At 53.0% G+C, this 24,205-nt stretch overlaps 3 protein-coding genes across 4 annotated transcripts in view; all 3 read right to left on the reverse strand.

Moving 5' to 3' along the window:
- HOXB4 (homeobox B4) overlaps positions 1-21,879 on the reverse strand; it is a 37,450-nt gene extending 15,571 nt beyond the window's left edge. The window contains exon 1 of one of the 2 annotated variants that reach the window (XM_038163404.1): positions 3,330-4,312. The gene's annotated coding sequence lies outside the window, so the exon portion shown is untranslated. Of the gene's footprint in view, positions 1-3,329; positions 4,313-21,833 lie in introns of those variants that run through there. The other variant, XM_038163405.1, reaches the window with a different exon arrangement.
- HOXB5 (homeobox B5) lies at positions 4,571-7,797 on the reverse strand. Its single transcript, XM_038163427.1, has 2 exons — positions 6,876-7,797; positions 4,571-5,890 (listed from the first exon to the last, which is right to left on the reverse strand). Exons 1-2 carry the CDS (start codon positions 7,423-7,425, stop codon positions 5,643-5,645), a joined length of 798 nt encoding a protein of 265 aa, XP_038019355.1. The 5' UTR covers positions 7,426-7,797; the 3' UTR covers positions 4,571-5,642.
- On the reverse strand, positions 10,004-14,115 carry HOXB6 (homeobox B6). The gene is made up of 2 exons (XM_038163428.1): positions 13,385-14,115; positions 10,004-10,916 (listed from the first exon to the last, which is right to left on the reverse strand). Exons 1-2 carry the CDS (start codon positions 13,797-13,799, stop codon positions 10,657-10,659), a joined length of 675 nt encoding a protein of 224 aa, XP_038019356.1. The 5' UTR covers positions 13,800-14,115; the 3' UTR covers positions 10,004-10,656.
- Positions 21,880-24,205: the final 2,326 nt, after the last annotated feature.

The following is a 24,205-nucleotide window of genomic DNA, read 5'->3' on the forward strand; positions in this document are numbered from 1 at the left end:
CTAAAACTCCACTGGAAAACTCCACTGAAAAATCCCATGGCCAAAACTCCACTGGGAAATCCCATAGCTAAAACTGCGCTGAAAAATCCCATAGATAAAAACCCCACTGAAAAATCCCATATATAAAAACCCCATTGGAAAACCCCATAACCAAAAACCTCACTGGAAAACCCCATAGCCACAAACTCCAGTGGAAAACACCATTGACAAAAACCTCACTGGAAAACCCCATAACCAAAAACCCCACTGGAAAACCCCATAACCAAAAACCCCATTGGAAAGCCCCATAGCCACAAACTCCATAGCCGAAAACCCCATAACCTAAGACCCCATAGCCGAAAACCCCATAGCCACAAACTCCAGTGGAAAACCCCATAACCAAAAACCCCACTGGAAAACCCCATAACCAAAAACCCTATTGGAAAACCCCATAACTACAAACCCCAGTGAAAAACCCCATAGCCAAAACCCCATTGAAAACCCCATAGCCACAAACTCCATTGGAAAACCCCATAGATAAAAACCCCACTGGAAAACCCCATTGGAAAGCCCCATAACCAAAAACCCCCTGGAAAACCCCATAGGCACAAACCCCATGGACAAATCCACAATTCTGCTTCCCCCCATAAACCCCGAACCGGCGGCAGCGACGGATTCAAAGGAGGATGGGAAGGGTGGAAACCCCGAGGGGAGGCGCCTGCGCGGAGAGCGGGTCTGGGAGCGAAGCTCGGCCGGGAACACCCAGGAAAGGAAATTCTGGGAGTGGGGATGGATGGAGGGATGGATGGAGGGATCCATGGATGGATGGACAGACGGATGGAGGGATGGATGGAGGGATGGATGGATGGATGGATGGAGGGATCCATGGATGGATGGACGGACGGACAGATGGATGGATGGAGGGATGGATGGATGGAGGGATCCATGGATGGATGGACAGACGGATGGAGGGATGGATGGATGGATGGATGGATGGATGGATGGATGGATGGATGGATGGATGGATGGACGGAGGGATGGATGGATGGATGGAGGGATCCATGGATGGATGGATGGATGGATGGACGGAGGGATGGATGGATGGAGGGATCCATGGATGGATGGATGGAGGGATGGAGGGATGAATGGATGGACAGATGGAGGGATGGATGGAGGGATGGAGGGATGGATGGATGGACAGACGGACGGACGGACAGGCAGATGGGTGAATGGATGGATGATGGATAGATGGATGGACGGATGGATGGATGGAGGGATGGATGATGGATGATGGATGATGGACGGACAGACAGAGAGATGGATGGATGCATGGATGATGGATGGATGGGTGGATGATGGATGGATGGACAGACGGACGGACAGACGGATGGATGGAGAGATGGAGAGATGGATGATGGATGATGGATGGACGGAGAGATGGACGGATGGATGGATGGATGGATGGATGATGATGGATGATGGATGGATGGACGGACAGGAGGATGGATGGAGGGATGGATGATGGACAGATGGACAGACGGATGGATGATGGATGATGGATGGATGGACAGACAGATGGATGGATGGATGGACAGACAAACGGACGGATGGATGGATGAAGGGATGGATGGAGGGATGGATGGAGGGATGGATGGAGGGATGGATGGTTGGTTGGATGATGGATGGATGGACGGATGGATGCATGGATGGTTGGTTGGTTGGTCCTGGAATTTTGGGAGCATGAGGATTTTGGGGTCCAGGCCCATCCCAAACACCCACGACAGCCAAGGCACTCTCGCTGCCCAAAGAGCTCGGATCTGGGGTCAGGAAAATTCAATTTTTTAACCCCAGAAGGGACGGGGAGGGTGAAGAACGAGGAGGCCTCCACTGATCCCACCCCAAGAGCACCAAACACCCCAAAACTGGGCATCAACCCTCACTCTGAGGCCAAAATGCCCTTCAGACAGCAACTCCGCCTGCATCCCCCCAAAATCCCATCCCAAACACCTCAGCATCCCCTTGGAGGGCCCGAAATTCCCGAATTTCCAGAGCTGGGGGGCCCGGCCGCCGGTGCTGCTGGTGGTGGGGGAGATTTAGGGAGCCACATGGAGCAGGAGAGGAAAAACAGCCCCGGGGAGGGAAACCGACCTCAAAGTGTGCGAAAAGGGCGAAAAAATACCAAAAAACACAAAAAGAGACGGACATGTGTCCACCAAATGTGGTCCGAGGGTGAGAAAAGGGAGAAAGAAAAGGAAAAAAAAAACAAAAAAAAAAAAGGGAAAAAGCAAAGTTCGCTGGCGCTGGGAATCCTGAAGTGCCCCAGCCCCCAGCAGCGCTTTGGCTCCGGGTTCATATTTTAATTTAATTTGATTTTGGCGGAGGGAGGAGCCGCTTCAGGTGTGAAGATGCCGCGACTGAACTTCCCCCCAAAAAAACCCAAAACCCCACAGCGGCATCTCCGGGCCGGGAATTTGGGCTTTTCCCCTTTTTTTTTTGCTCTACCTGCCCCATTTCTGGGATCACCTGCCCGGCGCGGGCTGGTTCGGGTTTGGATTTTCCCGAATTTCGGCTTTGGCAGGGAGGGGAGAGGGAGCAGAGGGGCCGAGGCGGCTCCAGCTGCAGGAGCAGCAGCTCCCGTGATTATTTTTCTGTCGCACTTCAAGCCGGGCTGGAGACACAAGAGTGGTCATTCAGGGTCTCCAGATGGCAGGGACGGAGCGCGGAAATGCGAGGACACTCGATCCTGGTCAATGTCTGCGCTTGTTCGGGGGGGAGGAAAGCCGAGAGGGAAAGGAAAAAAAAAAAAAAAAAAAAAAGAAAAAAAAAAAAAAAAAAAAAGGGCCCGAGGTAAAAATAAAAATTTAAAAAACCCACAAAAAATCAGCAAAAAAAAACCCCAAAATAAAAGCCCAAATAAGCCAAGCGGCAAAGGCGAGGGGGAGAGGAAGAGGAGGAAAAAGCGGATTTTTTTCTGGGGCGAGCAGGTGAAAAGGGCTGGAAGGGAAGGTGAGGGCATTGAAATGCAAAAGGGCTCGGGCGGCACCGACCCCCCCCCGAGCCGCCTCCTGTCCCCTCCGAGGGACAGCGCCGGCCCCAACCTTGGCCTCGCGTCCCCCGCCGGGGCTGCCGGGGCTCGCGGGAGGGATTTTCACCGATTTCCCCCCATTTTGCAGCCGCTCCCGGGCGGGCCTGGGAGCCGGGATGGAAAAAGCTCCTTAAAAGCAGGATTGAAACTCCCAGAGTGGAGCCGGCCCCGCTCTGCTCCCCGCCAGCGCTCCAAACTGATTTTTTGGGGTTTTTTTTGGGTTTTTTCGGTTTTTTTTTAAAGCAGAGAATATTTGAGGACTTACTTCGAGCACTGCAGTCCATGGGCCCTCTGCCCTGAGACCGGGACCCGCAAAACATTGCTCACCCTGCGACTGCAGCGTTTATCTCTCATCTGGAAAAGTGCTCACCCATCGCTGCCCCCGACGAGGCAAAGCGAGCAGTTAAAGTGTCACTTAACATTCTGGAGAATGTGAAATATATTGTACATTGTCAACTCCCCAAAACCATAAAACTAACTTTATGGACCTCACGTGACTTTTGAGAGCCAGTGAGGGGTATCTGGCTGAGCTCTGGGCGATTTTTACGATCTAACTTCGAGATAAAACCCCCTATCCATTTGACATCTAAATGTCACAGCCACTTTTTGGGAGAGTTTGCTGTGGGTAAAAAAAAAAAGAAAAAAAAAAAAAAAAAAAAAAAAGGGGAAAAATAGAAAAAAAAAAAAAAAAAAGAAAGAAAAAAAATTACCAAGGGGAAGGCGAGCAAATGGTTTGGGATCTGACAGTCCACTCCACATCCCTCTCAAAATCACTTAAGAAGTACCCAAACAGTGGCACAGATTAAGTTTGGTAAGTTCCGAGCTCAACTTTCCTTGCTGCGAGCCGAGCGAGCCCGCGCGGGGCTGTCGAGCCGGCAGAGGCGTCGCGCTAAGCTCGACCCGAGCGACTTTAGACCGAGCTTTTGTCGCTCCTCGCGGGTTCCCGGCGCGGCCCGGGCGCGGATTCGCTGCCGGTGCGCGGGGGGGTCCCCGGTAAAGCCGGGACCGAGGGGCGAAACCCCCCCAGCAGCAGCGCAGAGCTCGGCTTAGCCAGAAACGTCCGATTGCTAAGCCCGGACTAACAAAACCTCGCTGCGGGCTCCTCCGGGACGCGCCTTCGGTACCTCTGCCGTTGCAAATGGGAATTTTGGGGGGGTTTTCCTGGCCGAGCATCCCCGAAACGCTCGGGAATCGTCCGGGGGAGGGGAGAAGCCCCGGCAGCGTTGGAGCGGGGCCGGGGCAGCTCGGGGGCAGCTCGGGGGAGCGAACCCCACCGCGGCCGGGGCGTTCCGGGGGGGCCGTGCGGATTTGGGGGGCACTGTTGCGTCGGAACCCCGCGCGGCGCCGGCGTTCGGGGCAGATTTGGGGGGATTCCGGGGGGATTTTGGGGGGGTTCTGGCGGGTTTTGGGGCGCTTCTGCCGCCCGGCAGAGGCTGAGGAGCCGCCGGGCGCCCGGCGGGCTGCGCGGTCCGCGGGGTCCAGGGGACACAAACGCGCCTGGGAGCCTTTGCGAGTGGGGGAAACGTTTATTTGAGTTCGAGTAAAGCTACAAACAAATACAAAAAGCTGCTCGGCCAAGAACTACCCGGCTGCTAGACATGACAGATGCCATTTTTACACAGAACACCGCATTCACTCTGCCCACTACGACCCGGCTATTACTCACGGCAGAAATATTTCTAATATTTACAAACATCGGAGCGCTCCAGCGTCGCTCTCCGCTTTTATACATATTTTTTTCCCTTCTTTTTTTCTTTCCTTTTTTTTTTTTTTTTTGAGTTATTAATTCTTGTTATCGTCATCAATTTTTTAATAGTGAAGTTCACCCACGTCTAAGAGTACGCCTTGGAATTAGGCTGGGATTAGAAATCCTGGCCTGGAGTTCGGACTAAAACACAGACTGGACAATTTTAAGACAGAAAGATACAAGAGCTGCTGCTTTTTTTTTTTCTTTTTTTTTTTTCCTATTTTTTTTTACATTTTTGTCGCTTTTTAAAGACTTTTTTTTTTTTTTTCTTTGACTGTAGTGCAGGAACCCCCGGTTTTCTCTCAGGCGGAGAAAAACCTCACCCAAGAGCAGGAAACTCGGAAAAAAAAAAAAAAGGATAGGGAAAAAAATTAATTAAAAAATAATAAAAATCCCGACAAATAAACCGAGAACCGTATCTGTTCTGGACTCATAAATAAGTTATCACATTCAAAGGCTCACAGAACACATGCCAGCTTTCCAGAGAGCACCAAGAGAGCACGGACACACACATTTAGAAGAACAACGAGAGCGGGAGGAGCATCTGGAAATTAAATTTAATTTTTTTCTCTCTTTTTTTTTTTTTAAACAAACAAACAGAAAAAAAAAATAAAACTCCCAAAGGAGGGCACGCCAGGAGCTCGGTGCGGGCCGAGGCTTCCCCAGGAGCTGCTCTGGGGAGCGATCAGCCCCACAGTCCTCCCCACCCGCAGCTCCCAGCCGTGCCTTCATCCATCCCATTTTTCACTCGGGGGTTCTGTCGTGGTTTTTTGGGGTTTTTTTTCAATTTTTTCCTCCTCTTCACCTCCTTCCCCCCGGTTGGGCGGCGGCTCAGGGCTGGAAGGCGCTGCCGGCCGAGGCCAGGCTCATGCTTTTCAGTTTGTTATCCTTCTTCCACTTCATGCGCCGGTTCTGGAACCAGATTTTGATCTGGCGCTCGGAGAGGCAGAGCGCGTGAGCGATCTCTATTCTCCTCCTGCGGGTGAGATATCTATTGAAGTGGAATTCCTTTTCCAACTCCAGGGTCTGGTAGCGAGTGTACGCTGTCCTCGCCCTCTTCCCGTCTGGTCCAGTCATGTCTGGGTAACACGGACAACAGCGGGGTTTGCGTTTGCTCGTTCTGCTTGCATTTCATCTAGTTTGTTTTAATTTAAAGCCTGTTTTTCGCCCTCTTTTTAAATTTTATTTTTAAACAGCGGAAAGCTGCGAATTGCCCCCAAATAACGGCACCCCCCCCCCTCTGCTTTTTCTGCCACCCCCACCCCCCGCACACGTGTGGAACCCGCACGCTCGGCCCCTCCAGACCCGACCTTCCCCCCTCGAGGCCATCGTTGGGCCGGGGAAGGGGCTCGGGGGGTCTCTGCCCTTTCTCTCCGCTCCCTCGGGGGTGTTCCCGGCGGCTCCCGGCGGCTCCGGTGCCGCGCTTTTCTCCGCCGCCCGCCCGGGCATTGAGCGCCCGCAGGGAGCTGGGGGGGCGGCTCTTCCTTCCCGGGGGTCTCCTGGCGGGTTTGGGGGTTTGTCAGGGCCGGATCGCCGGGGGTGAACCCGGAAAATCAGGGCAGGACGGGGCGGCGAGCCCCATCTGCGCCTCCGGGGCCGCTTGAACGGCCAATTCTTCCCTTTGCACCCCCCCGCCCCAAGGAACACCCCCCCCCCCCCCGGCCTCAATTTTTAAATTACCTTCTCCCACCACCCGCACGGCGCTGGGAGCTTTGAAAAAGCGCCGCTTGGGCGGCGAGGAGAGCGAAAAGGAAAATAAAATCGCCCCCCACAAACACACAGCCCCGCGCAGACCCCCCCCCTTCGGCAGGCGCCAGAGGCAGCTTTGGAGCGAGAAATACAAAAGCAATAAATAGCTGCGATTCTGATCAAAGCGCCTCCGCGGAATAAAGGGAAGCAGAGAGGGGGAAAAAAAAGGGAGAGGGGCTGGGGGGGGGGAGGGAAAAAAAGAGGGGAAAGGGGGGAAAAAAGAGAAAGAAACAGCAGAGAAAAAGAGCGAGGCGGAGGGGGGGGCGTGCGGCAAAAAATAAACAAGCACAAGGACGGAAAAAGAAGGAGCTGTACCATGGCTAATGTGAAGTTTCCTCATCCAAGGGAATATCTGAGGTGCCTGCCCTTCTGTCGCTGCCGTGGAGGTCGCGATGGGCTCTGCCTGCGCTCGGGGGATGCTGCTGCTTATTGGAGTGCCCTCGTCGGCTCCCGAGGACGCGCTGGTCTCGTCTAGTTCTGTGAAATTTGTGTTGGTGCTGCTGGCAGCAGGAGCCGGCTCGGAGGGGGACGGGGCGGGTTTGCCTCCGTGGCTCTCGCTGTTGGAGCAGGGCAGGGAGTCGGGAGAAGATAAGGAGCAGCTGGACGCCTGTCTAAACCTGCTCTCCTGAGCTGGAGAAGGGAAACCGCGGGAGCTCTCGCCCACAGCCCCAAAGTGACTGGAGGAGGCTGAGCGGTTGATGCTAAGGTCCATCCCATTGTAGTTGTAGCCATAAGAGCTGGAATGCATGGTGCTTGAATCTCTGTAAGAACCGTTCATGGAACTGCCGGTCCCATAATTTAGTAACTGATAGTCGGGGCCATTTGGGTAGCGCCCTGAGAACGAGTTTACAAAGTAAGAGCTCATTTGGGTTATTTTGGAGGGCTTGATTTGTGGCTCGTGGTCGTTATAACCCCGTGCTTGACGATTTATGATGTATTAATGAATTATAGCGATGCACTGTACTTCGTTTTTGCTATGTATGCGGCCAAATATGGGGGGAGGGTGGGGGGTGCGTTCGGGCGTCACGTGCTTTTGTTGACCAGTCGTAAATTCTCGCTGATGACCTCAGGAGGTAATTCATGCTCTATGGTTACAAATAATGACGAGCGCGGAGCCGCTTTAGGCCCGAAGTCGCCCCAAATCCGCCGCCGCCATCGCCCCCCGCCTGGGCGGAGCGCGCCACCTGCCGGCCGCGCCGCCGCACCGCAGCCCGGCCGCCCCTTCCTCCTCCTCCTCCTCCTCCTCCTCCTCCTCCTCTCCAACCTCCCCCAAAAACAAAATTAAAAAAAAAAAATCAAAAATCTCCCTCAGCCCCATTTGGTTCCGCTCAGTTTCGCTTTTTTTTTTTTTTAAAAAAAAAAGAAAAATTCAAAAAAAGCGCAGCAAGTGGCGGCGGGGAGAGAGGAGAGGGCGCGGTGCGCGCTGCGGGGCCGGGTGTCCCCAGGCTCGGGGCTTTCCTGGAGAAGTCGCGGGTTCCAGGCGTCGGGAAAGCGCCGCAGAAGTTTGGGATGAGGTTTCGGGTGGCCGGGAGGCCTCTGCGGGGGTCCGGAGGTGGAAGGGGTGAACGAGGAGCTGCGGGTGATTTTTGGGGCGGTTTCTTGGCGGAAAAGTCGAGGTTCCCTCAGCCCGGAGCTCGCGCCTCAGTTCTGGAAGAGGGGAAAAAAACAACCTGGGGGGAAAAACGGGAGGGAGAAAGGAAAAAGAGGAGGAATCCGGCCGGTGGGAACGGTTGGCAACGGTGACTTTTAGGATGTTCCTGCCCCTGAGCATTTCCACGTCCTCCCTGAGCCTCGAGCTGCGCGGTTTTTCCTTCCCGTTTGCTGACCTGCGAGGAACACCGGGGAGCAAAAGCGCTCGGAAACTGGGGAGAACGCTGCGAAAGAGCTGGAATGTTTTAGGCATCGCTTTCCTTTTTTAGCTCTCCTTCTTCTCTTTCCTCCGTCTTTTATCTCTCCTTCTTCTCTTTGCTCCGTCTCTCTGTCCTTTTTTCAATTTTTTTTTTAATTTTTTTTTTTTAATTTTTTGGCCTTTCCCTCCTTCCGAGGCAGTTCAGGAATTTCGCGAGCTCGCCTGCAACTCATTGGGAATTATGCGCCATATTGAAAGTGACATATAATTATAATAATTACGGGCAATGAAAAGCGTGGCAATAATAGTAAATGTCCTACAGCTGCGAAGCTTCTGCATGAATTGATTTTAGAAGTGGCTGGCATTAAAAGCGGCTCGTGGCGCGGGGGGGGACGCGCTCCCACCCGGGGCTCTCTGCTGGCCCTCGTCCCCCCGCGCACATTCCGCTCGCAGCCCTAAATCCCGCGGCTGATAAAAAAAGCGACTCTGCTCCCATCGCATTCCCCCCAAACCGGGGAAAAGTTGGAGGTTTCGCAAGAAAATTCCTCGCTGAGGAGCGCAAACCCTTCCCCGTCCCGTCCCCGGCCAAGCCGAGGCTCGCTCGCAAGAGAAAATAAAAAGCCGCCCTTCCCAAGGAGCCGAATTCAGAATTTCCCCTTTTCCCCTCACTTTAAACGCGCGCTCCTTCCCGGCGCTGAGAATTTATTTTTTTCCGGGATAAATTCCGTGGAAATCCGGAATTTTTTCAATTTTTTTTTTCAATTTTTTTTTTTTTTTTCGCCGCATTTCTCTTTGATTCGGGGGCAGCAGATGTTTGAAAGATGCCGGGCCAATGTTAGGGAGCTTTGGCGGATAAATGAGAGCGCGTTTTTTGCCCGTTTCCTTGATTTATGACGGAGATGGGCCGGCGTTCCGTCATAACTCTTTGTACTGTAACAATAAAAAACAACCAGAAAGAGAGCGAGGCAGAAGCGCCAGCCAGGAATCGCTCCCGGTGCGCAGCAGAGCCAAAAAAAAGGGGGAAAATCAGATTTTTGTGGCCGCGGCAGCGCCGGGGCTGCGTCAGCCGGGACACGGCCACCCCGAGGGAGGCGAAAATCTCCTTTTCAGCCCCCGGGAAAGGGGAAACCGCCCCAAAAGCAGCGCTAAGAACCACAGGGGAGGGCTGGGCGGGTGAGAGCCAAGGCTCGGCTTTTATTAGAGAGTTCCATGTTCATACCTAAGACAAACTCCAAACACAACACGTACAAAAATTAATAAAATAGAACTTTCTGTCGTTGTTCTTTTTTTTTTTTTCTTTTTTTTTTCTTTTTTTGCAGCCTTGTAGGTAGTACTCGTTCTTTCAGTAGATTTGTTTTTTCTTTTTTAAAAATTAAAAATAAAAGAAAAAGGCCAAAAAAAAAAAAACAACTCAAAACCTCAAAACCAAAAAAAAAAAAAAAAAACCAAAAAAAACAACACCCCCAAAAACTAATCACAAAGAACCCCGGGGTTGGATTGATTTACCAAAGGAGTAAAAATTAAAAAAAAAATAAAATAAAAAGAACCAACTTATGCCAACCGTGCATGAAACATTTGTACAAAATTAGGACAATGAACACCCCGAATGACATATATTGCAGCACTTCCATTAAATACAAGAGTTAGCGGGTGACTAACAGTGACACCAAGGGTAGAAACACGGCTAGGAGTCCTTTTTTTTTTTTTTAGGTTTTTTTTTTAGTTTTTTTTCCCTTTTTTCTCTTTCCGGGCCTCCTTCTCCCTCTCCATCCCTTCGCTTTTTAATTATTGTTTTTATTTTTATTATTCCGTTCCGTGGATTTTGGGGGGGGCGGAGAGGGAGGGCAAGGGAGGTGTGGGAAGGGCGAGAAGAATTCAAAACGCGTCTAAAAGCCTGATTATTTTGGTGGAGGTTTTTTTGTTTGTTTGTTTCTTTCTGGACAAAATCAGCGGGAATTCGAGTCCAGGGCGGTGGCGGCCCAAACTTTGCGGCGGCTGCAGGGGACTCGTCCCACCAAGAGCGGGATTTCCCTCGCAGCCAGCGCGCCCCCATCCCTCTCCTCCCTCCCTAAATTCCAATTTTTTATCGCTTTTTCCTCCTTTTAAATAACTTTTTTTTGCTGTTGCTGTCGCTTTTCTCCCTATTTTTTTTTTTTGTTTGTTTGTTTTGTTTTTTTGGGGTTTTTTTGGGGGGTTTTTTGGGTTTAATTTTTTTTTTTTTTTTAACCCTCCTCATTTGGCGCCGAGTCACTCGGCCGCTTTCTCCTCCTCCTCCTCGGCGCTGAGCTGCGCGGAGCTGAGCAGCTTGTTCTCCTTCTTCCACTTCATGCGGCGGTTCTGGAACCAGATCTTGATCTGCCGCTCGGTCAGGCACAGCGAGTGCGCGATCTCGATGCGGCGCCGCCGGGTCAGGTAGCGGTTGAAGTGGAACTCCTTCTCCAGCTCCAGCGTCTGGTACCTGGTGTAGGTCTGGCGGCCCCGGCGGCCGCTGGGCCCGAAGGACGAACCTGAGAGAGCGGCGAGAGGGGAAATCAGCGGAATGAAACCGGGAAGGGCAGCGGGGAATAGGGGGGGAATGGGGGGGGATAGGGGGAATGGGGAAAAATAGGGAAAAAATGGGGGGGGAATAGGGGAAAATAGGGAAAATGGGGGAGAAATAGGGAAAAAATAGGGAAAAAATAGGGGGAAATAGGGAAAAAAAGGGGGAGAAATAGGGAAAAATAGGGAAAAAATAGGGGAAAAATGGGGGAGAAATAGGGAAAAATGGGGGGAAAGAGGGAAAAAATAGGGGGAAATGGGGGAGAAATAGGGAAAAAATAGGGGGAAATGGGGGAGAAATAGGGAAAAAATAGGGGGAAATAGGGAAAATGGGGGGAAATAGGGAAAAATGGGGGGGAAATAGAGAAAAAATAGGGAAAATGGGGGAGAAATAGGGAAAAATAGGGAAAAAATAGGGGAAAATAGGGAAAATGGGGAAAAAATAGGGAAAATGGGGGGAAAATAGGGGGGAAATGGGGAGAAATGGGGGGAAATGGGGAAAAATAGGGGGAAATGGGGGGAATAGGGGGAAATAGGGAAAAAATAGGGGAAAATAAGGGAAAATGGGGCAAAATAGGGGGAAATGGGAGAAATGGGGGAAATGGGGAAAAATAGGGGGAAATAGGGAAAAATGGGGGGAATAGGGGAAAAATAGGAGAAATGGGGGGGGGGAAAATGGGGGGAAAAAATGGGGGAAAAAATGGGGGAAAATAGGGGGAAATGGGGGGAAATTGGGGGGAAATTGGGGGGAAATAGGGAAATTGGGGGGAAATAGGGGAAAATGGGGGAAGATATAAAAAAGTAGAAGGAAATAGGAGGAATTACAAGGAAATAGGAGAAAAGTAGGGGAAATGGAAAGAGTGTAAGGGAATAGGAGGAATTACAAGGAAATAGGGGGGAATAGGGGGAAATGTCAAAAAATGTAAGGGAATTGGGGGGGAAAGAGAAGAAAGTGGGGGAAATAGAAAAAAATAGAAGAAAATGGGGGGAAAGAGGGGGAATTAGGGGAAATAAGAGGAAATAGGCGGAAATAGAAGAAAATAGAGGGGAATGGGGGACTTTAGGGGGAAATAAGGGGAAATGAAGGGAAATAGGGGGAATTAGGGGGAAATGGAAGAAAACAGGGGGGAAGGGGGAAAATGGGGGGATTAAGGGGGAAATAGGAGGGATTGGGGGAATAAAAGGGAAATAGGGGGAAAGAAAGGGAAATAGGGGGAAATAAGGGAAAATAAAGGGGAAGTAAAGGGGAAATGGGGGAAGTAAAGGGGAAATGGGGGAAATAAAGGGGAAATAAGGGGAAATAGGGGAGGGGGGCAGGGGGAACGCGGGGGTTGATTTCGGGGATGGTTCGGGGGGGGGCCCGCGCCGTCCCAGGGCTCTGCGCAGCTCCGGGAGAAGCGCTCGGAGCGGCCGGGCCGGCCAGGGGGGGTTAGAGCCGGGCTTCGGGCAGGGAGGCAAGGCCGGATCCATCTCATTCCGGGCTTGGGGGATCGCAAGGTGTTCTCCCACCCCCGCGCCGCGCTCCAGCCTGCCGGCAGGCCCGTAATAGATCGGGGCATTTAAGCAATAATGAAGTGAATCGATCTGCCCGGAGCCCGCATTAAAGAGGACACAACACTTGATGTCCCCGCGCTAATGGACATCAATTTGGAACTTAAAAGGCAACAAATGCATCTAAACACGGGCAAGGGGAGCGGGGAGGCTTCTGGGATTCTTCCCCCACCCTCACTTAGCTGATTTTTAACATGATGATCGCAGTTCTGATTGAGGAAACGGCACTTAAAGGAGCCATATATCACCGGGGGGGGAGAAAACCAGGACAATCCTCCCCAGGCAGACTTTTCATTAGGTGCGAGCGGCGTTTGGAACGCGGCCGTCTGCCTCCAAACATTTAAACACTTTTTCTAGCGTTTAATTCTGGCTCGGGGAGGGAGAGAGAGAGAGGGAGAGGGAGAGAGGAGCTGCGTGGGGCGCGGGTCGGGGCCGTGTGTGTAAAGTCATCCAGACCTGATTGAGAAAAGATATCTCCCTGTGCGTGTGGGGCAGAGACAGAGACAAATCGCTGGAGCGGAGTGACGCGCGAGCAGGAATGCGGCAAAAAAAAAAAAAAAAAAAAAAAAAAAAAAGAGGGAAAAACAAAAAAAAAACCAAGGCGGGGAGGGGGGGTATAAAGGCAGAAATTCGGGTTTGGGGGTGAAGCCTCCCTAGCTCGGGGTGGAGGGAGGGGAAATCGCGGCGCGCTGGGAAGTTTTGGTGCGTGTTTGGAGCCTCTCGCGTCCGCCCAAGTTCCCCCGCTGGAAGTTTGGGCTCCGAGAGTGAACCTCGCTCCTGCTGCCCCCGCTCGCTCTCTCTCTCTCCCTGGCGGTCACAAATAACAGAAAGGGGAGGGGGGGGGGAGGAGATCGGAGCGTTTATTTCTGTAAAAGAGCAAACTCACTATTGCAAGAGTTCATCCGCTGCATCCAGGGGTAAACCGGCGCGGAACACTTTTGCTCCTCGCTCTCTCCGAACGCGCTTTTGCCCTGCGCGCAGTCCGCCTTGCGCGCCTCGGCGCCGAAGGAGGGCACCTCGTCCAGGCTGGGAGGGGCGCACGCAGGGTCCTTGTCCCTGAAAAAGCCGCCGGGCCCGTAGTCACAGGCGGAGGCGCGGCCGCCGAACGCCGCGCTGCTCTGCTGGTAGTAAGGAGAGGAGCTGTAGCCCTTGTCCTGCGCGCCCGCGGCTCCATACGCGCTGGGGTAGTGCCGCAAAGGATCCGCGTAGCCCGAGGGGTACAGCGGGATCTGTCCCAGGAAGGGCTCCTGCCCCGCCGCCAGGCTCACCGGGAAGGTCGAGTTGACAAAATAAGAACTCATCGGAAAGGAGAGAGAGAGAGAGAGAGATTCCCCCTTTTTTTTGCCTTTTTTTTTTTCCTTTTTTTTTTTTTTTTGTTCCTTTTTTTTTTTTTTTTTTTTTTTTTTTTTTTTTTTTTTTGCCGCCCGTGTGTGAGTGTGTGCGTGCGCGCGCCGTCCTTTTTGCCCGGCCTTTATGATTTGTTGTGTTTTATAGTCCAAGTGGTTTAGCTATTAGTGGTATATCGGAGATTGGGTTTTAGCTGAAGGGAGATGGCGTGGTGCCAGCGAGGGACACAAGGAAATACAACCATCTGATCACGGGCTGACCAATAGCAGGCGCCTGAGGTTGCAAAATAGCACCCATGAGGAGCCGAGATTGCACCAGGGACCCCCAAGAACAAACCGTCCACCCCCTTTTCCCTCCCTTTTAAACAACAGAAAGGCACCCCCTTAACCAAATATATAATATCTGCCGAAAGGAGCCCGCTGCCGGCGCGCTGCGAGCTTCATAAATAAATAAACGTGCGGTCCCCCCTCCCCTCCTCCTCCTCCTCCTCCTCCTCCTCCTCCTCCTCCTCGCCCTCCCCTCTTCCTCTCCCTCTCCCTCCCCCGGAGCGCCCGTCCGCGCGGATGGCCGCGGGAGCGCCGAAATCCTGAGATTTCCACCCAAAAGCCGCGCTGGGATCCCCGGCGGAACCGCGCGGAGCGGGGGAAAAGCAGAGAGAGAACCCAACATAAAAGTTGTTTACTCGCGTTGGCCAAACTTTGAGCCCTGGCCGCTCGTCCCGAGATGCCCGAGCGCCCCGCGCGGAGCTCAGGGCACAAAAATGAAATTAAAAGTTGTTCTGCGCCGGCTTCGCGGGGAGGAGACCCCGCGGCCGGGGCCGAGCTGGGCTCGCTCGGGCGGCAGAAACCGCTTGGGACAACTTGGGCGGCTCCGCGCCGCGCTCGTTACCGGCGCTCCGCGCTCCGCGCAGCCCCCGCGCAGCCCCCGCTTGGCTGCGGAGCGCTCCGCGGTCCGGGAGGGGCTCGGGGCACGGCACGGGCAGAGGGAGCCGTTCCCTCCCCGCTGTCCCCGGGCCCGCATTGTGCCCTCTCGCGTTTTTTGTTCGTGCCGGACCCGCGCCCGACCTTTCCCGGCCGAGGCGAGCCCGCGGGGAGGGAAAAGCGGGAATTACCGGGGGCTGCGGGGGGGTCAGGGCAGCGGAGCCGCCGCTCTGACCGTGCCCGCGGGCGCGCAGGGTCCGCGGCCCCCTGCAGCCCGTCCGCAGCGCCAAAGCCAGAGTTTTGCCCATTAAACCCCCGCGGAAGAGAACACGAAAGTCTCCCGAAAGCTCCGCTTTGCTCCGCTTCTTTAATTCTTTTTTGGTTTTTATTTTTTATTTCCTCGCTCGGCTCTACCTGCGCGTCCCCCCCGAGCTCCTCGCTGGCTCAAGGTGGGGCTGAGGCTCCTCTCGCCGCTTTTATTTTTATTATTTTTTTAGGCTTTTCAAGGGGGAAAATCAGCGCCAGCAGCAGAGGGACACGGCCAAAAAAAACCAACAAAAAAAAATTTAAAAAAAAAAGGAAAAGAAAATGGAAAAAAATGAAAAGGAAAAAGGAAAAGAAAAAGAAAAAAGGGAAAGAAAAAGAAAAAAAAAGGAAAGAAAAATTTAAAAAAGGGGAAAGAAAAATAAAAAAGGGAAAGAAAAATTAAAAAAAAGGGGGAAATAAAATCCAGCTAAATTAACCCCAGCACCATCCCCCCGATCAGCGGCGTTTTATCAAGGGCTCGTTTCCTGTCCGAATTTGTAACCATCTGTCTGTCGGGGCTGGGATCCCTCGAAATCTGTGACTTGTGCGCGCCACAAATCTAGAATTACAGCTCCGCATCTTCCGCGCGGCTGCCGGCGCGGCTGCCTCGGCCGGAGCCCGCAGAGGCTCCGAGCAGCGGGATCTCGTTTCGTGTTTACCGCGGCCGAGCCGAGCCCGCTCCGCGCCGCGGCGGCCGGGAGCAGCCCGCGACGCTCGGAATTCAAGGAAATAACAGGCGGAGGAAGTGGTTTTGCAGCCGCCACCCCCTCCCCGGCTGCCAGCGCCGATTTTTGTTCGCGCGGAGTTTCCCCTTTGTGCGCCGAGTTGGCCGCGGTTGAAATAAAATTAAAAAAAAAAAAAGGGGAAAATTAAAAAAAATAAATGGGAAAAAAAAAAAAAAGGGTGGAGAGGGAGCGAAGAAGGGGGAAAAAAAGGGGGGGATAATTTAAAAAAAAAGCTGGGTGAGAGGCTGCAGGGCTTCGCAGGAGCCGGGCAGTTGGAGGAGTTGCGCAATTTTTTTGTGGCTCTGCAAAAAGCCGGCGATTATCAGGGGCGAGCAGCCGCGCGTGTGAATTTCTGGGCAGGGGAATGGGATGTCCTGCGAGCCCGGCTCGTGACGAGCAGCAATCCGCCGGAAAAAAACAAAAAAAACCAAAAAAACCCCAATGTTTGTGCCGGTGTTTTTCCGCCGCTCCTGGAGACTGCTCCGCAAATGAATCCCTGGGAACAGTTGGGGAAAGCAGAAAAAAATGGGGGAAAAATATAAAAAAATCTCGCGGGCTGCTCGTTGTGATAATTTGTGGTCGAAAGGGGCTCTTTGCAGGGTTTTTTTGGTTTTAAAAGGAAATAAACCCGCGCTAATTGAAGCCGGCCGCTCGCTAATTGCGCGCTGCTGACATCTCTGGAGATTAAAAAAGAATCCTTCCCCTCGGCCGACCCTGCCGGCGCTCACCTGGGGCAGGAAAAGGCACAAACCTGGGAAAACCCCCCCGAGAGCCCCAGAGCTGGGGCAGATTTCATCTCGGCCGGGGTCAGGCCCGCGGTGTAATTGATTCGCCACCTCTGATGGGTTTAAACTCGAGCCGGGGTCTTAAAGCGCACTAAATCTCCCGGAATTGAGCGCCGGGCTCAGGGGTGGTTTCTGCTCCCCGGCCGAAGGCTCCGAAGGAGGGATTTTAGATTTGAGCCGCCTCGAGTCCCGACTCAATCCGGATTTGGCCAATTCCTGCTGCTTTCGGACGCGGGAGGGAGCAGAAGGCTCAGACAGGAGCCCTGGAGTTAAGCCGGGCTTTAAAGGCACCCATGGGCGCAGCTTTAATCAGATTTTGGCCTCAACTCCTAAAAAAAACCAAAAAAAACCCCAAATCCCAGGCGTGATGTCTGCGAAGGGGCAGCAATAAAGCGGGGAGGGGGTCGGCTTTAATCAGATTTCGGCCTCGCCTTTAAAAAACCCCAAAAAAACCCAAATTCCAGGCGCGAGGTCTGCAAAGGAGCAATAAAGCGGGGAGGGGCTCGGCTTTAATCGGATTTTGGCCTCATCTTTAAAAAAAAAAACCCAAATTCCGGGCCGAGGTCTGCACAGGAGCAGCAATAAAGTGGGGAGAGGGCTCGGCTTTAATCAGATTTTGGCCCCGTTTCCTCAAAAAAACCCCAAATTCCAGGCGTGAGGTCTGCAGAGGAGCAATAAAGCGGGGAGGGGGCTTATCTTTAATCAGATTTTGGCCCCATTTCCTCAAAAAACCCCCAAATTCCAGGCCGAGGTCTGCAGAGGAGCAGCAATAAAGTGGAGAGGGCTCGGCTTTAATCGGATTTTAGCCTCATTTAAAGAAGGGGCAATAAAGCGGGGAGGGGGCTCGGCTTGATTCGGATTTTGGCCCCGTTTCCTGAAAAAAAACCCCGAATTCCAGGCCGAGGTCTGCAGAGGAGCAGCAATAAAGCGGGGAGGGGGCTTATCTTTAATCAGATTTTTTGCCTCATCTTTAAAAAAACCCCCATATTCCAGGCCGAGGTCTGCAGAGGGGCAATAAAGCGGGGAGGGGGCTTATCTTTAATCAGATTTTGGCCCCATTTCCTCAAAAAAACCCCCCAAAATTCCAGGCCGAGGTGTGCAGAGGGGCAGAGGCAGCAGAAGGCGCAGCCCCCATCCGCTCCTGCCTGCCCCGGGGCACCCGTGAGGAGGAAGAGGAAGAGGAAGAGGAAGACGAAGATGAAGACGAAGACGAAGACGAAGATGAAGATGAAGATGAAGATAGATGAAGATGAAGATGATGAAGATGAAGACGAAGACGAAGACGAAGACGAAGATGAAGATGAAGATGAAGATGAAGATGAAGATGAAGATGAAGATGAAGATGAAGAGGAGCGTTTCGGGCACGGACAGGTTCCCCGGGCGGTTTTTGCCGCCTGGTTTTCCCGGCCCCAGCGGAGCCCAGGGCGGAGGGGATTAAAACAACACCCAAATATTTGGCCAGGCCGGCAGAACAGAGAGCGGCTTGTGCAGGGCTGGAGCCGCTCAGCTGCTGGAAAAGTTCCGAGCTGTTGCCTCCAATAAAAAATGAAACTCTTTTTTTTTTTTAAATATTTTTTAAATATTTTTTTTCCTTTTATTTTTTTTGACGGGGAGCTGGAATTCCCGACCCTTCTGAAGCGAGCTCGCAGCGGGGGTTTCCCCAACCCAGGGAATTATTGCGGCCATAAAACCAAGCCAAGAGCGCCAGAACAGTTGAAAAAACCCCTTGTTCTTGGAAGTCAGACACAGAAAACCATTGGCAGCCGCCGAGCCTGCCCCGCAACGCTCCTGCACACCCAAAAATCGCTCCGGAAAATCGAGCCGAGCTGCAGGCTGGGAGTATTCCGAACAACGAGCCCCGAAGGTGTTTAAAAAAAATAAAATAAAAATAAAAATAAATTAAAAACCGGCCCGCCTCGCCGCGCAAAACGGCCTGAGAGTTAATTTGCAGCGATTGAAGTTTAATTTACCTGACTTCCCGCGCGGCGCGGTAATAACCTGGCTGATGGCAGCGCTGCCGAGCAGCGGTAATAATCCGCTTTGTTCCATTAGGGAGCGCGGCTAATTATTAACACGGAAATCAGCCAAAAGGGGACACCGAGGGGACCCAAAGGCGCCCAGAGCCGAAAATCTCCGCGGGAGGAGCCCCTGGGAGGGCGAGGGGTGAAATGGTGCGGGAGAGCGAGCGGGATTGCTGCTCCCCACCCAAAATTCATAAAATTCATTCCTTTCCCTCCTTTTTCTGGGTTTTTTTTTGGAGGGGTTTTTGGGGTTTTTTTGGGTTTTTTTTTTTTTTTTTTTTTTTGGAGTTTCCCCCACCAGGCCGGAGCCTCCGAGCGCGGCACTTTCTGGGGGGAAAAAGCAGAATTATTGCCGACCTGAAGAGTTGCCAGGAAACTGCGGGGCAGGAGGAGAAAACGAGAAACGAGCGGCGGGGAGGGAGGGAGGGAGGGAGCTTTTAAAATCACAGGCGCGCATTGTCCTGCCGAGCCTACAGTAACTTAAAAGTGACCCCTCGTCTGCCCCTGTCCCCAGCAACCCCCTCAGCCCCCCCGGACCCCTCCCGGCCCGAGCCCGAGTGGCCACCGCGAGCCAGAAAGGGGCCAAAGCTCCCCTGCCTGGCGTTTTATTGCGTTTTATTGCGGTTTATTGCGTTTTATTGCGGTTTATTGCAGATTATTTCTCTTTATTTCCTCTTATTTCTTTTTTTTCCTTTCATTTTACGTTATTCTGTTGCATTTCTTTTTATTTATTTTTTTAAATTCTATTTCTTCCTCTTTCTTTTTTCCCCCCATTTTGTTCCGTTTTTAAAATTTTATCCCACTTTATTCCATTTCATTTCATCTCTTTCCATTTCACTTCAGCTTATTTCATTAAATTCCATTTTATTCCATTTTATTCCATTTTATTCCATCTTACGCCATTTTATTTCTTCTTATTTCTCTCTTTTTTCACCTTTTTTCACTTTATTTTTTATTTTTTTCCTATTTCTCCCCCTTTATTTTCAATGATGAGCTGCCAACCCCCCCGGGCCCCTCCGCCCGTCACGGCCCCTCCGCGTTCCTCCGCACCCGCGCACCGAGCGCTGCCACGCGGGGGGGTTTGCGATCCGGGGGCGCACCTTTGGGGCTCTGGGGGGGTTCGGGGCGGTTTGGGGGCTCGGCCCGACCCCCCCAGCTCGGCATTTCCGCCCCTCCCAGGCGGAACCGAACCCGCGAAAGCTCCGCTCCCCCCGGGAGAGGCGCGGCCAGGCGGGGTGGGCACCCCCCGGGCGGGGGCTCGGGGCTGCGGGAGCCCCCCGGGACCCCCCGGGACCCCCCCCGGTGCCCGGTGGCCGCCGCCGCCGACGGTAGATGGCAGCAGACGGCGCGGAATGGGCGAGCCCGCGGCTCCGGGGGGCCCCGCGGGAGGCTCGATGCCCTTCTCCCGAAATGAACCGGCGGGGACACCCCCGGATCAGCCCCGGATCGCCCCCGGATCGCCCCCGGATCGCCCCCGGATCGCCCTCGGATCGCCCCCGGATCGCCCCCAGCCCGGGGATCCGCGCCGCGGGGAAATGCTTCAAAACCTTCCGAACCCGCCGCGGTTCCACAAGTGGCCGCCCACGCGAGGTGTGGAAGAACGGAAGCAAAAGCGACCTTTCTGCCTTCAATTCTTTCTTTATGATTTGTTTTTTGGTTTTTTTTTTTTTTCATCCCCTGCACCAACAGGAAAAATAAAACCACCACAAGGGAAAAGGGGGAGCGGGATGTTGAACCCCCAGCGGGTTTTTCAGCCCCCCGGCCGGTGATCGATGAAAAATGTAACAGGTTCGGGGGAGAACTCGGCTTTTAAAATGCCTTTCTGTTCATGAGTCCATCCTTTGCCCCCTCGCACACAACCTTGCGGTTTCTGCTTGAACCGTGAATCCGCTCCCCCTCCATTATCTTATTTTTATCTTATTTTTATCTTATTTCACAACCACCCCCGGCACGGCGGCGATTGACGCCAACATCCCCCGACCCAGCCTTGAAATTAAAAATTGAAATAAACGCGGTGAAACCCGCCATCAGCTCGGGTGAGCATTCCCCTCGAGGAGCAGCGAGCTTTGGGGCGCGGGGGGAGGGAGCCATGAACCTGGCCAGGAGAAGCCCCCGCACCCAGGGCTGAACCCCCAAAGCCGCGCTGGAGCTGCGGCAGTTCAAATGCGAGGAGCTTTATTGCTTCCCAACGTCAGCCCCGCTGGGGACTTGGGGAGAGGAGAAAAAAATCACAATGAGAGCGCCGCGCTCTGCGCTCTGCGCGGCTTCATTCTGATTTTTTACCTCCTCCTTTTTTTATTTTTATTTTTTTATTTTTCCCTCCCCCGCCTTTTTCGTGGGGTTTTTTTTTTTTTTTTTTTTTTGGTTGCTGTTGTTTCGCTTTGGTTTATTTCGGTAGCGCTGATTCCCAGATTTCCGCCGGCCGCCCTCTCCTCCTCGAAGGAGAATCCACCCACGCCACCAAACCACCCCGGAGAGCCGCGCAAAACCCGCGCGGCTCCCGCGGAACCTCCGCCGAATCGCTGCGCCCGCCTCGAGACGACAACACCGCCCCGCGCTCTGCCGGGGGGAGGAAAAAACCCCAAACGAACCCAAAGCGACCAAACCGAACGCGACAAGTGCCCGCAAAGGGCGCGGGGTTGGCACCGCGCAGAGCCCGAGCCCTGCCCGGCCAGCGCTGCGAGCCCTTCCTCGCACGTCTGCTGCCTCCAGGTGACCTCACCCGGCTTCCTCCTCATCCTCGCAGCGCCTTCTTCCCCCTTTCTGCTCAGTTCCCGTTCCTTTTCTCCATTTTTCCTCGTTTCTGCCTCCTTTTTCCTTCTCTCATTCTCTTTTTCCATTTTTCCCATTATTTCTTCCTTTCCTCCCCTCGGTTTCTTTCTTCCCTTTTTTTTCCCCCCACCTTTATTTCTCTCGCCCTCCTCTCGAATGATTTCCCCCCTTTTTTTTCCTCCTTTATTTCTCTCTTTTGCTCACCTCTAATCCCGTTCTTTTTCTTTTTTTTCCCAGCTGAAATTGTCGCTGGAGCGGATTTCAAAGCCTTTTTTTCCTCCCTTCTTCCCCCACCCCACCCTTTTTCATCTCCTCCCCGGCCAGGAGGAGATGCGGGCGAACCAGAGCAAAAAAAAAAAAGCAGCTCGACAAATGCAACTTTTCATTGAAAAAAACCAGAATGCAGAAATACATTTCCATCGATGACAAGAGAAGAAGAGAAACGCGCTCTTCCCTTACCTTTTGCCGTCCTCTTCTGCGGGGATTTTGGGCCGGCGGAGATGAGCCCGGGCTCGTCCGCCGGCTGACAAACGCTGTCCCGAGCCGGGAGCCGCCCGTGGCCCCTGGGGCTGCTCCGAGCCGCTCGCGTTTTCCCGCGGCTCGCCCGGAAAAAGGAGCAGAAAGCGCCGGCGGTGCGGAGCCCCCTCTGCCCTTCCGCGGGCACCGCCATCCCAAAAGCGGCGGGGAAAACCGGGGGGGAAAGCGGGGTTTTAAAAAAAAAATAATTAAAAATTAAAAATGTTCAAAATAGCGGGGAAAAGGTGATGGCAATTAGGGGAAAAATGGAAAAATCGGCTGGAGGTGCTGGGGAGCGCGGGAGCGGAGGGGGGAGCGCGGGGGTGCTGGGGAGGCCCCCCCGCCCCCGTGGCCGCTCCAGCCCTGCCGAGCTTACACACAAAAGTAAAAAAATGCAAAAGGAGAGGGCGAGAGCCCTACGGAGGACACTGATCCGACCCAAGGTGCAGCGGACAGAAGAATGGTGCAATATAACCACATGGGAAATAATAAAAAGTTCATGTTCACGGTTAGCAGTCCACATGACCGGCTCTGGCCAATCCCAGAACCCAGCCACTCATAAAGTTCTATCACAAAGTTGTAAATTTTCATAAAACAACAAGGAATTTATTGCATTTCTTCATGACCGGTTTAACAGCAGTCTTTTTCTTAGCCGCCATCTTTTTTTTTTTTTCCTTTTTTTTTTAACACACACAAAAAAAAATTAAAAAATATATTTTAAAAAAGGGGTCGGGGATTATTATTTTTCTTTTCTTTTTTTTTTTTTTTTAATTCCCTTCACCCCACCCCAGGCTTGGATATGGGGGGGGGAGGGGGGGGGCGCTGGGGACAAAAAAATAAATGGAATAACGCCTGCAATTGCCGAACAATAAAACCCCCCCAGAATAAAGGGCTGCAGGTTCGGGCCGGGTGGAAATGGGGGGAGCTCAGTAAAACAGCGGGGCTCGCGATTTTGGACTCGATTCCCCTTTTTTTTGGGGTCACAACCGGCGCCTTTTGGGCTGCGAGGGGCTGGAATAAAGGCAGGCGAAGCCGCGGGCTCGGCGCTCGGGGGGCTCCAAACCCCCCCGGGACCCCGCCCTGTCCCCTCGGTGTCCCCTCGGTGTCCCCGGGGCGGATTTTGGGGTTCCCCGGCGCTGCCCCCAGGCCGATCCCAGCCCGGCTTTGCCTTTTCCCCGCCACTGGCCTCAAGCCCCGCTCGCCCCCAGCGCCGAGCTGCTGCCCGGGGAGGGGGGGCGGCTCCGGGAGCAGCCGAGGGGCCGGAAAATTCTGGAATCTCTTGATTTTTATTTATTTCACCCCCCCCAACCCCAGCCTGGCTCTGCACCCAGCGCTGCTGCGGAAAAATGGGATTTCCCCCTCGTTTTCCCGGGATTTCCCCCCTCATTTTCCCTTGATTTCCCCCCTCATTTTCCCTTGATTTCCCCCCTCATTTTCCCTGGATTTCCCCCCTCGTTTTCCCGGAATTTCCCCCCTCATTTTCCCTGGATTTTCACCCTCATTTTCCCTGGATTTCTCCCCTCCTTTTCCCTGGATTTTCCCCCTGATTTTCCCTGGATTTTCCCCTGATTTTCCCTGGATTTCCCCCTCATTTTCCCTGGATTTCCCTCCTCATGGATTTCCCCTCATTTTCCCTGGATTTCCTCCCTCATTTTCCCTGAATCCCCCCCTGATTTTCCCTGGATTTCCCCCCTCATTTTCCCTGGATTCCCCCCTCATTTTCCCTGGATTTCCCCTCAGATTTTCCCTGTTTTTTCCCCTCCAGACGGGAATTTCGGGGTGAAAAGCGGGCGAGCGATCCTTTATTAATTACAGCGTTTCCATAATTAGGGCAGCAGCGAATCTGGGGGCGCGCAGCTCCCTGACGTGGCGCCGGATTTGGGGGGGAAAAAAATAAATAAATAAAAGAAAAAGCTGCCCGAGGATGCCAAAAATCATCCGGGGGTGGCGGGAGGTGGAAAAGGAGCGAGGGGAGGAAGAGGAAGGTGCGGGGCTCCTCCCCGTGCTCCCTCAGTCTGGGGTTATTTTATTTTTAAATTATTTCAATTAATTTTTTTAAAAAATCCCCTTCTCGCTCAACCCCGCCGAGTAAAATTCCGCGGGGCCTCCGCGCCTTTATGCGCGGCGGAAATAAATAAATAAATAAATCAATAAATTAAAAATATATATAAAAAAGGCGGGGAGAGGGAGAGCGCGGCCGAGGCGCGAGTGCTTCAATTCCCTCGCCTTTTGTTTTGCCTTGTTGATTTTTTAATTTTTTTTTTTTTTCTTCTTTTTTTTCCTCCTTCTTCCCCCGCGCGCTTTGAATCGCTTTA

The sequence above is a fragment of the Motacilla alba genome, chromosome 27, assembly GCF_015832195.1.
Source record: "Motacilla alba alba isolate MOTALB_02 chromosome 27, Motacilla_alba_V1.0_pri, whole genome shotgun sequence".
NCBI lineage: Eukaryota > Metazoa > Chordata > Aves > Passeriformes > Motacillidae > Motacilla > Motacilla alba.